This window comes from Notolepis coatsorum, assembly GCF_963971535.1.
Source record: "Notolepis coatsorum genome assembly, chromosome: 12".
Classification (NCBI taxonomy): Eukaryota; Metazoa; Chordata; class Actinopteri; order Aulopiformes; family Paralepididae; genus Notolepis; species Notolepis coatsorum.
The window spans coordinates 73,149,563-73,162,528 of NC_140176.1; the positions used below are offsets into that span (position 1 = coordinate 73,149,563).

Sequence of the window (12,966 nt, forward strand, 5' to 3'; positions counted from 1 at the left end):
GTAGTAGTAGTGATGATGGTGGTGGTGGTGGTGGTGGTGGTGTTTGTTATGTTGTGATGTCCTCCTGGCTTGTTGGTCAGAGTGAAGCGGTCACCTACTGGTCAGCTGGCTGGATTTCCTGGTCAGGATGCAGCTGGCATTGTTGTGGTGAACACACACACACGCGTGCGCACGCACGCGCATGCACACACACATGCACACACACACACACACACACACACACACACACACACACACACACACACACACACACACACACACACACACACACACACACACGCACACACACACACACACACACACACACACACACACACACACACTAACAGTAGTTCCACAGCCAGCCCTTTTTGTCCTGCTCCAAAAAAGAGGGGGGGAACAAATAAAAGAAAAAAATGGGAGACTGCTAAAGTCTCCCTGATCCCCTTTTCCATGCGGCGGGTAATCCAGGGGTGGTGGCCGTCAGCACAAATGTGGCTTTGACTGCCCTCTGCGCGCATTTGTGTGTGTGTGTGTGTGTGTGTGTGTGTGTGTGTGTGTGTGTGTGTGTGTGTGTGTGTGTGTGTGTGTGTGTGTGTGTGTGTGTGTGTGTGTGTGTGTGTAGGTGTGTGTGTGTGTGTGTGTGTGTGTGTGGGTGAGAGATACTCTTTTTGACGTGTGTTAGGGGGAATGAGTGTTTTACAGGGTTGGAAGGTAATGGGCTCTGTGTTGTTTATTATATGTACTGTAGAAGTAATATGATTATGAAACATTTGGTCATTGTAATTAATTATTGTTACACAATAATCTGATCACAGAAACATTTGGAAAAAACATTTAGTTATTTTTGTTGGATTACGAGGAAACGTGTCTGAAAGTATGAAAGTAAGGCGGTATTTATGTGAGATTATGGCGGTAAAGTAAACATAACTTTATATTATTTGATATTGTGGTAAATGGTGGCTTTAGTTTAGAGGATGGCAATTACAATAAAATGTGTAGTCCGTTCAATATAACATTTTGTTGAAATAAATAAGGAATAAACAAGGACTTCAAACGTGATTAAAATAATGAGATTATGTTATTGAATTAACAATTTCTTGCAGGGAATCTGTAATGTGTTTTCATTGTGAAAGTAACCCTGCAAGTAATCTTTCAGCCAGTGTTTCAGCATGTGTGTGTGTGTGTGGGGGGGGGGGGGGGGGGGGGGGGTTGGGTTGTGTGTGCTCTAAAGATATAGAAACAAGTGCCCCTCTTCCTTTGCTTTGAGCATCTTACTTCTTGTTGGGGGGGGCCTAGTGATGCTTGTTACCACGGATACCGTCCTTGTTGCCATGGATACCGTCCTTGTCGCCACGGGTACCGTCCCTACCTTTTAGGGCACGTCGGTGGGCTGAGATGATGCGACGTCGTTGGAAGAAGTGACCTTTTAGAATAACGTTATACGTGGCAGTCATCCCATAATACCTGGCCTACTCAATTGGCCTCACTATTTCTTTATGATTGGTTACTTGAATCATCGCTATCCTCTGGCTCTGCTCCGTCCCCTCTAGTATTGGGAGAGCCGAGCACAATAAGCTGTGTGTCAGTAGGACGTGTGTCACACAACCTCACACGGTGGTCAATGAACGCTTCCAGGAAGCAGTAAAAGCTGTTTCCTGGTTTACTCATTCACCTCCTCTCTCACTGCTTCTACATCGCAACGACCTCATACCTCAACTATGCCACATTATCAAGATTACTACATTGTAAAGTGCCCTCCCCCCACTTGCACTCACCCACACATAAAACCGCACTGTAGTGCGATTAAATGTTCGTAATGGTCGTAATGGTCGCTTCCAGGGCATATCAACGCATTCCCGAGATGCCGTGTTCCCTTTGACTAGCTGACTAGCTGACCGCTAATTACCCAAAGTTCACCGCAGGTCATGTTTAGTTATGCATTAGGCTGTCAGGTAGTTCTCTCATGTGAGTTTGCAAAAGGTTATAAAATCCTCTGCTTTATGGTCTAGTGGCTGAGGCCCCCCCCCCTCCCTCCCTGAATACTACTGTGTTGACAGAAACCAGGGCTGCGATGAATGGATGGGAGCGTAGGTCTGACATGGTTGCCGCGGTAACTAATATAACACCGGTTGAAGTGGGGCTGCTATCTGGATCTAACTGCTCTCTTTCTCCTTTCTAAAAGAGAGTCTCATCCCAAGTGTTTATCCTTCTTTATTCAGTGTTAAAGCCACAACAATACTGAATTTATTTTGATCAATAAAGTTATATGTATATACTACGTGTTTAATATGTTTCGTACAGTGACGCAATGCACTTGACAAACATTCAAATATGGTACCAAAAACATTTCACCATGTAACCTTGGGGTACTTTTGCATATTATATTATTGAAGAGTTTAATTTGTAGATTGTAAACCAAAAGTTTTAGAACTCTCTTGGCCTTGTCATAACTCAAAATACTGTCTGTTTTACTCCAATGTTTACAAACTTTAGAAAATATCAACAAACTTGTTATGGCCTCAACCCTCACATTTAGGTTTTCATCCTTTCATCAAACACCCAGACAGACTAGACCAGTGGTTCTCAAACTTTTTACACCAAGTACCACCTGAGAACGTAGCTGGCTCTCCAAGTACCACCATATGACCGGCGTTAAAATACAGTCTATTCAGCTATGCACAGTTCACGCAGGAGGCAAATGTATTCCTAATACCATTATTTATTGTGAACTTTTGTCAGACACAGCCACAATGTACAAAGGGATAGCACTAGAACTAGCAAACGCTTCCACACAACTCATACAATGCAAGGGGCATTGAGAACATAATAACTAACATTCTCACATAGCAAGTGAGAAAATTAAGAACAACTGTATTTCAGCAAATATACTTAATTCTCTCTCTCTCTCTCTCTCTCTCTCTCTCTCTCTCTCTCTCTCTCTCACACAGCAAGCAATTGTCCGTCATTCTTTCTCACACTCACACACACACACACACACACACACACACACACACACACACACACACACACACACACACACACACACACACACAATTATTTGGTTACAAAAACTTAATTTCCTGCATTCTGGTGCAGGAATTTTTTAATTACCCTTTAAATGCCAGTGTTTGTGATGGGCATCACAAATTATTGTAAAAAAGAAAAGAAAACACATATTCAATACATTTTTGAATGTTTACCCTTTAAATGCCAGTTTGTGTGATGGCATCACAAATTATTGTTAAAAAAACACAAAAAGTAAAATATTTACAATATATCAAATGCAAAGTAAATTTTTCTGGGGGGGATTATTACAGGCTAGGCATGTGTCAATGATTAGCAGTAACACATATTTTGATGGATTTTTTGTAATGTCAGATTTAACACCAACTCTTTTCAGAAAAGTGGGAGTATTTCATTTTTTATCTGACATTACAAGAAATCTAAAAATAAATGGTTATGATCAGGGCTGAAGTTGAATTAAAGATTTATGACTGTTTAGACTGCATTACTCTCTGTCACAGTGATCTCCTGGTTGTTCCCCATGCACTTAGATTATCTAACTATCGCGCTGCCGCAACCAGAAACACTGGCCTGGCCTGCTTCTAAGTTCAGTGGCCTGACTGCAAATTTTTTTTTTCTTTCTTTTTTTTAGCTTTTTTGGAAATGTTTTCAAGTACCACCAGCAGTACCACCAAGTACCACTAGTGGTACGCGTACCACAGTTTGAGAACCACTGGACTAGACTATACATTTCAGACTGAAATAAATACCTTCAGTCTTCAATCCAAATTCCTATGTAGGCTTAACAAAAGTAGTACATGACAGTCTTTCAACAAAGGGTACCATTCTGCAATTATTGCAATCATTGCAGTATACAGTACAATACTGTATATATACCCTATATACATATTTATCCACATGTATTCCTGTTTACATACAGTACCTGTATATACTATATCTATATCTGTATATATCCCATACCTACAGTTACTAGTTATACCACTGTACACTAGTATGGCTTACTACCACCATAGTGCATTTATACCTGTATCACCGTACATAATAATACTGTAGCACTGTACATACATCAGATTAGCATATTTACTCAGTAGTACTCATTTGTATATTCCATTTTAATCACTTGTCCATTGTATTAATGCACTTTACTGTTATCTTGCACTCTGGTTATATGCCAACTTATTTTCATTGTACTGTACTTGTGCTGTGCATGACAATACATTTTAATCTAATCTAATCACTGAATTGCATTGGATGAATAGAATAGGGGAGACCCAACTTAGAAGGTCCTCTTAAGAAGGGTTTGTTCTGTATCTGTATGTGGTGGGTTTCCCGTCGTTTAGGTAGAGACTAAAGGGAAACTATCTTACTATTTCTTTCACTATTTGGGCAATTTTACACAATTCCTGTGAGTCTATGGAACACATCTGTAAGGTTTCTTTAAAAAAAAAAAATCATCGTTTTGTATTTCTAATCAAGTACTCTAGACTCTAGAGCAGCATTTTCTGCACTTCCAGATTCCAAGCTGTTTTTGGCTCACAATGCGCTTTGAGTGACAGTCACCCACAGTATGCACTGGCAGACAGAGAGAGAGATAGAGAGGGAGACTAATTAATTTCACCGTGGGGGGGGGGGGGGGCATAATCCCACGGGACAATGCAGGACAATGCATTGGTTTCAAATGACAATATACTGTATACCCCAGTGAATATTATTGCACGGATCGGAATATGCGTGGGAGTGTGCGCTATGATATTTTGCAACAGGTTGACGTGACGCGAGTGCTGATAGAGAGAGAGCAAGAGAGTGATTGAGCGAGAGAGAGAGAGAGGGAGAGAGAGAGTTAGAGAGGGAGAGAGAGAGGGAGAGACAGATAGAGAGAGGGAGAGAGAGAGAGGAGAGATGCTCAGAGAGCGCGCATGTCCCCCCCCCACACACATGCAGTCGGGAGTGTGTGTAAATGCTCCGAGACGAGTTGCACCGTATGAGAGCCTCTCTCTCCCTCTCTCTATCTGTCTGTCTCTCCCTCTCTCTCTCTCTCACTCGCTTTTTCTCTCTCTCGCTCTCTCTCTATCAGCACTCAGCGTCACGTTAACCTGTTTGAGGAAGTGTCAGTGACAGAGAAACCGCTTTCGCATTATTTCCACTCGCTCCGTTGTTGAGCGAATTGTTGATTGTGGGCGGTGGCTACGACCACAGAGGGGGCTGAGATATGCAGATCAGCACCTTGCTACGTAGGATAGCGAGTCAATTCTGAATGGCTTGGTTCAGTGGGGGAGGTTCTTGTCTGAGCTGAACTGAAGAAACGGGAGTAGCTAGAGATTTCACATCTAGTCAGTGTTGGTATAACCCCACATTGCTAGAAAACAATGCAAACCACAGGAAAAGGTCATTTATAAGATAGTTCCCCTTTAAAGCTGTACTATGGCATAAAGACACCCTGTGGCCGCGAGAGGTAACTGCACGGTGTTTAATCATGGATAAGAGGACGAGAGAGAAACTGGTTTACATTTGTGTTGTTCACATGTTCTGCTCTAGAAATTATAGGAGAAACTCCCTTCCCCTTCTTTCACACTGAAGATTTCATACGCACCTTCCGATGCCTGTTAGAAGCGTTTCTCATCTCTGTCCTCAGCTCAGGAGCCCCTCCTCATCTTCCTAGTCCTGGCTAGTTGTGAGGCTTTTTTCCCTTTAGGTTCTCTAACCTGATGGTTCCCTGTTCCTTCTGGCAGCTACTCCATGGCCCATTCCATGTGTCTCAGGAAGCCCTGTCCTAGACGAACGGCAACGTTTGTCATCCACCCGTCCTCAGATAGTGGCCGATTGGCTTGGTTTCTGACAGGTTGAACCTCGAGAATAGAGGTATTAATTAGGGATGTCCGATATTATCGGCCTACCGATATTATTGGCTGATATTGGCATTCAAATGTAATATCGGAAATTATATGTATAAAAAAAAGAAAAAAAAACATTTTATTTATTATAATTTTATTTTTTTTACATTTATTTACCCAGGCAAGCAAGTAAGAACAAATTCTTATTTTATTTATTGTCAAAAGTATGCATAATGTTGTGTTAATTCCACGATAAGAGATATGTAATGTTAATTACCTGAAATTATTCCGTTTTTGGGGGGGGGGGGGGGGGGGGACCCAGCATATATCGCTATTTGATTGATATCGGTATCGGAAATTAAGAGTTGGACAATATCGGTATATCAGATATCGGTAAAAAAGCCAATATCGAACATCCCTAGTATTAATCCTTCTGTCATCAGGGAACTCATTCCAATAAGGGTGTGAGGCCAGGTCCCTGGACCCGATTCCCTGTCCTTTGGAATGGATCCTCAGCTTTTCCCCAGCCTGTCTTTCTCGAGTGTGAAAGTGTGTGCTTCGGCTATCTCTGCCTGTCAGGGTTTTGATGATAAGCCTCTTTTCAGCCACCCGCTGGTTAAGTGTTTTTTGCAAGGCACCAGGCGTCCTTAAACCAGTAAAGCATATTTGCTCCTGGGATATTGTTCTTCAGGCATTCTATCCTCTTCCCCACACGGCAGGGAAAGGAGCATGCTGCTGTTATGTCCTCTCCATGCACTCTCCATCTATGTAAGGTGCACAGCCGACTTCAGATCCACTCGACAGTTGCTCACGTGCCAATGATGAGTCAGCCAGAGGCCAGGCTCTGTCTAAAAGTATCTAAAACCTGAAGTATAAAACCACACAACAGCCTTTATGTAACGTGAAAAAGGACAGCTATTTGAAAACATTCTGAAGCCCTATACAATGGGCATAAGGCACTGCTGTAGGATATTAAAAAGAAGCACACAAAGGAATATACAAAGACTTTGTACGACAACTCTAACACTAAGTTCAACCTTCGTTTTTTAGGTGGTCAGAAAAGGCACTTTGGTCTCCGAAGAGTTTCATATTATGCTGAGAAGACGCTGGGATTGACTCTGTTGTGCCACCATCTGGTCACACAAAGTATTTCATCGTTGAGTTGGCGCATGTAAACGCTATCCCAAGTAAACTCATATATCCAGTTATGAGGATCGCTTGGATGTGTTACTGTCTGCCTAAGTCCCGTTTCCATGGCAATATTTTTTTTAATGTAACGTAATTGTTATATGAGGGTATTCTTGATATGAAGATGCGTAGTCATAGGATTCCATTGCAGACATGTTGGTCAGGCAAACAACAGGCGATTGTAGTCGACTAGCAGGTGATTATCACTGAATGACGACAGTGGGCACTGAGCTGCGGCATTGTGCCTTATTGGTTGGCAAGAAATGTCATGAGAATACTATGAATAAACCCCTTATCCTGATTAAGATTTAAAACCGGAGATATTAGCTGGTCGGCAAGACATGCCATGAGAATGCTATGAATAAATCTCTTAGCCTCACTAAGGCCTAACAAAATAAATTGTTTGGTTCCTGTTGGTTGTCAGTTAAGGCCATGGGTAGGTAGGGAATTTATTTAATAAAAAGATTTCCCAATGCGACTATGGATAGGGATTTCTCTATTTAATAAAAAAATTCCCGACAACATGGATGCATGTACTCTGCCGGCATGTTTAATATCTAAAGGTTAAAATACAAAGACACTGTACTACAAAAGTACAATGTACAAAGGTAGTAGTATTAAAAATGCCACCCCTAAATACTACTCACTAAATATCCTGACGTCAGAGAGCTGTGCAAATATTGTGAAATACTTGCTTTTTATATATTCTCATTCTTGACATGGACTGCACTTTTTTACTAAGATTTAACTAAACTTTATTGTAAAAAATATATATATATATTTTGACACAAACATCATTGCAAAAAACTAAAAACGTCTCTCTGTGTGTCTCTCCAGAACACCAGGACTGTCTCCACCAGGTGGTTCACGAGCGTCTCGGGGAGCTGCTCCACGTCCTGAAGGCCGTTATCGGCAAACACCAGAGCCTCAACTCCGTGGACATTCTCAGTGCGGCTGGAACCGTCATCGCCAGGGTCAAAGGTGAACCGCCATGACCGGCCCTCCCTCCCTCCCCCTCACACTCGCATGTACACTCACTGACAGGCTCACACACACACGCACGCACGCACGCACACACACACACACACACACACACACACACACACACACACACACACACACACACACACACACACACCACACACACACACACACACACACACACACACACACACACACACACACACACACACACACACTGTCAAAGTCTTTCCATACTGCTATGTGCTACTCTTCCACTTTCGCTCTGATCTGTTTTCTATCTCCATTCCTCTTTTTAGTTTTCAACCTCTTCCATTTCCCTGAAAAAAATCTCTCTCTCTCTCTCTCTCTCTCTCTCTCTCTCTCTCTCTCTCTCTCTCTCTCTCTCTCTCTCTCTCTCTCTTCTCTCTCTCTCTCTCTCTCTCTCTCTCTCTCTCTCTCCTCTCTCTCTCTCTCTCTCTCTCTCTCTCTCTCTCTCTCTCTCTATCTCTCTCACACACACTCTTGCAAGCTTTAAAAAGATTTCCCAGAGAACGTTCCCGGAGGTGATTTTATTATTATTATTATTTTTGTTTTGGTCACAAGTAAAGTTAGTGCCCCCAGATGGTATGAATATTTTTTTTGTTCACAGGAGAGTGTGTTAAGTCTTTGTGCTCTTGTCTGCTAGTCCAGAAAGAAGCAAAGTGAAGAATCCCCCCCCCCCCCCCCCTCTCTCCTTCCTTCTCTCTTTCTCTGAGATTATGATCAGGCATGGAGGTCAGTTTTGCAGGAGTATACCTTGTCTCAATTTGCATTGCAAAGAGAGGCCCTGCTTTAGCCACATCGTTTGGGCACTGCTTTCAGTTAATGAAGAATGCTGGCACGGTGATCCCAACAAAGGCTGAGGTGTCTTTGTGCCCGTGTCTTTGTGTGCGTGTGCATGTGCGCACACGCGCGTGTGTGTCTTGTTGTAACCAACCATGTTAGTTGAGTGCATTATCTAACCAAAAGGTCTCTGAATATTTGCCCACATTCAATGTTAATGTCCCTTGCCTGTTTGCAATTTATGTGTTTGTAATGAATAGATAAATCATTCAAATACGCGTGCGTGTGCGTGGGCGTGCATGTCTGTGTGCACATAATAATCTGCATGCACATAGTCTGCGTGCGAGTGCTTACTTACTTTCCACTGAAGTACTTGTGTAGGAATGTGCACATGCTTGGTTGTGTTGTGTGTGTGCATGGTAGAGGTTGCACTGGCTGCATGCACGGCACGGCACGCGCATGTCACTTGCATATAGTCATTTACTTTCCGCAGACATTTTTGGTATGTGTGAGTGTACATGCTTGGCTGGGTGTGAGAGTATGCTCATATCATAGGCATGTGTGTTTGTGTATGTGATGCAGTAATGATGTATAAATCATATCCTTATTATGCAACTACTGGTCCAAGTGCTCAAACACATGGTGTACAGCAGTGGTCACCAACCCGTCGATCGCGATCGACTGGTAGATCTTTGAGACTTTCCCTGTAGATCTTTCCCTGAGAGTCCACATTACAGTTCTACTTTTGTTTTGATGTGAAAAGTGATGCTGCATAAGATGACTGCACTTAGCACTGACTGAGAAAGTGCACATTACAGTTCTACTTTATAAAATGCTAATTGTAAATATGTTTGGCAATGTTAATAGGAGAAGGTCCACATTACAGTTCTACTTTTGTTTTGATATGAAAAGTGATGCTGCATAAGATGACTGCACTTAGCACTGACTGAGAAAGTGCACATTACAGTTCTACTTTATAAAATGCTAATTGTAAATATGTTTGTCAATGTTAATAATATGAGAAAGTCCACATTACAGTTCTACTTTTGTTTTGATGTGACAAGTGATGCTGCATAAGATGACTGCACTTATCACTGACTGATAAAGTACATATTAAAGTTCTACTTTGACGTTTTAATGTTGGACCAAAGCATTGCATGTAAATGTAATTAGAATACAGGCAAATAAAAGTCATTAAGTTTAAAGTACAATCTTGGCTGTCTTTTTCTCTCAACGCTTCAATAGGTAGATCTTGCCTTCACCAAGGCCGAGATCAGGGATCTTGGGCTTAAAAAGGTTGGTGACCACTGGTGTACAGTAACAGCAGTGCTGCAGTTGGACCTTTTAGACCTGGATGCTAATGGTTTGACGGAGATGGTTTCTTTTTGCTCTGATAAGCCATTTGATCCCCCTGAAAGGCTGAGCTGTTGTCCCGAGGCCTTTTTTTTTTTTTTACTTGAACTTGAGGATTACATACTTTTCTTGCAAAGCTTAGCTTTATACTTTATACTTATAGCACATGCATGAGCCTGGTCTCTTTTGAAAGATAACATTCTGACGTTACTAATGCAAAAAAGGAAAACCACTTTTAGTGCTAATGAAATAGAGTAACAGAGGTCTGAACTTGAGTTGAACTTGAACTTGTGTACTCACATTTTTCTGTAGTGGTTGCAAGATTCCAGCATAGAGGTATAAACCGAAAAACACAGTGGTTCCATAGCCTGGTGTCTTGTGTAGTACAGGTCCAAATCTTATGAAAATCCGTTCAGAAATGGGTCTTTGAGAGACGCTCGAGTATAACCAGCGGCAAAAAGAAAAAGCTCCCCTTTAAGAGGTTCCCTTTAAGAGGTTAAAGGTCACTCTATACAGAAAGTACCCACATGACAGATGCTGTTAGACTGAATGATACAGGTATTTACAAAGATACTACAATAAACCAACAAAGTATATATACACTATTGTTGGGTGTTTGGTTGTTTCTAAGCTAACATCTAATTGAGGTGGTGTAGGTTGAGATTCAAGATTCAAGATTCAAGGGTTTATTTGTCACATACATACCAGGGCATACAGTGAAATGCGGGTGGTCATGCCCGCTTCGATTGTGCAATAATACAATAATAAAATAGACATGAAAAAACAGGTAATAAGGAGACATAAGATTTGCATGATAAAAATAGACATGCTAAATCCTGAGAAGGCACTACACTACTATGCAATATACAATTTTAACTCCGTCATTATGCTATACTTACTATATCTAAACTATACTATACAAGAACACTACTACTATACAAGCAGAGTCTCTGCAGAGATGTTCTCCGTGGGCACTGGGCAGCACGAGAGAGAGGCCGATATGTAAACAGAGATCAGTTGATGTAATTAGTTTCAACCCGTTCTGGTTCTGAATTCGCAAAATGAGTGTAGTGGGTTTGATGTCTACCGCCGTTCCAGTTTTCTTTCATCTTCAGATGGTTTTGTCGTCTCATACAGTAGTGTCACATACTTGTTTCTACCACTAGGTGGCCTGAATTGATCAACTTCCCATATCATGACCAGGCTAAACTAGCTGTCCATGCTCAGACTCACACATTCCTCACGGCTACACACACACACGCACGCACGCACGCACGCACACACACACACACACACACGCACGCACGCACACACACACACACACACACACACACACACACACACACACACACACACACACACACACAGTCTTTCACTATGTAACATGAAACGAAAGAATCCATACACAGGTAGAGAGAGTAAATAAGAGAATGCTGCATATCTGGGCTGCTTGGTGGCTTGGTGGCTTGGAGAGCAGAGAATGTGTGTGTGTGTGTGTGTGTGTGTGTGTGTGTGTGTGTGAGTGTGCGCGGGCAAGCGTGTGCACATTTGTCTGGGAGTCTGTCCACCTGTTGGCTCAGTGGAATGGCTTCTGGACCGAGTCTAGCATCGCTCCATGCTGTCCGGCCTGATCCAGAGCCTCACAGCAGGGCTAGGACTTTCCCAGCACTGGCACACGTCCAAGCAGAAGAGCAGCAGAACAGGGGGGGGGGATAGAGGGGTGAGTGAATGAAAGAAAGGGTCAGTGGCAAAGAGATGAGCATAGGAGGAAGATATTTATGAAATGGGGAAGGGACATCTGAACACTCATGTGTTTTTGTGGGGAAGTGAAAATTGTGTGCTTGTGGTTTTGTTTAGTTTTTCTGGGGCACAGTTATTTAACTTTTTCTTCATCCCTCAGAGAACCTTCGCCCTCAGGTCCTTCAGGGGCTTTACCTGGCTGTCCTTAGGAATCCATTGGCACCAACCATGTCATGCTAGCTTGTTGGGAAGGGGCTAAATAATGCTCCAAAGTTAGGCTACATTTATTTCAATTTCAAAGGGGTCCCTTGACTCACCTCAAGATATCTGGATGAAATGGGTTCTATGGGTCCCCTTTATAGACATGCCCACTTTATACTAATCCCATGCAGTTTTGGGCAAAAAACATGCAGTTTTATGCATGCAGTATAATTCTGAAAATGGTGTATTTTAATATTTCTGCATACTGGGTCCCTGAACAACATTTGAATTGCATACATTGGGTAACACTGGAAATCATATATGATAATGTTAGTCCCATAGTAGCCAGCCATTTCATTGTAGCGAGACTTTTTTTAAATAGTTATATTATAATACTTGACCTCACTGTATAAAATTACCTATTGTGACCTCTAGGATAATCACAGCCTCGTGGGACTTACAATGACATACTAGAGACCTAGGACATCCAGGGGATGTATGGCTTTCCTAGGTATATTGACAATAAGGTGTGTGTGTGTGTGTGTGTGTGTGTGTGTGTGTGTGTGTGTGTGTGTGTGTGTGTGTGTGTGTGTGTGTGTGTGTGTGTGTTGTGTGTGTGTGTGTGTGTGTGTTTGGGGGGTCTAAGTAATTTCCAGAATAGAAGTACTCACAATCCAATTGCAGAAAAATGCAATTCTTAAAGAAATCTCCAAATGTCAACTTTTGATACCATGCAGATACGGATAGGGACCAGCTAGCCTAGCTGTTGCCAAAAACACCTCTCCCGGAGTTTTAAGTTAGGCTAGTGGTCTGTATCTGCTTTCATTCATTGTGCTAAGCTAGGCTAGCTTGCAGCCGGATA

At 42.2% G+C, this 12,966-nt stretch overlaps 1 protein-coding gene across 1 annotated transcript in view; it reads left to right on the top strand.

The window, feature by feature from the left end:
- The window catches only part of arhgap29a (Rho GTPase activating protein 29a), an 86,553-nt gene that overhangs the window by 46,336 nt on the left and 27,251 nt on the right, over nucleotides 1-12,966 (top strand). Inside the window, 2 exon segments of the mRNA XM_084325883.1 lie at nucleotides 7,863-8,006; nucleotides 8,755-8,762. Of these exon segments, the coding sequence (XP_084182009.1) occupies nucleotides 7,863-8,006; nucleotides 8,755-8,762 (152 nt within the window).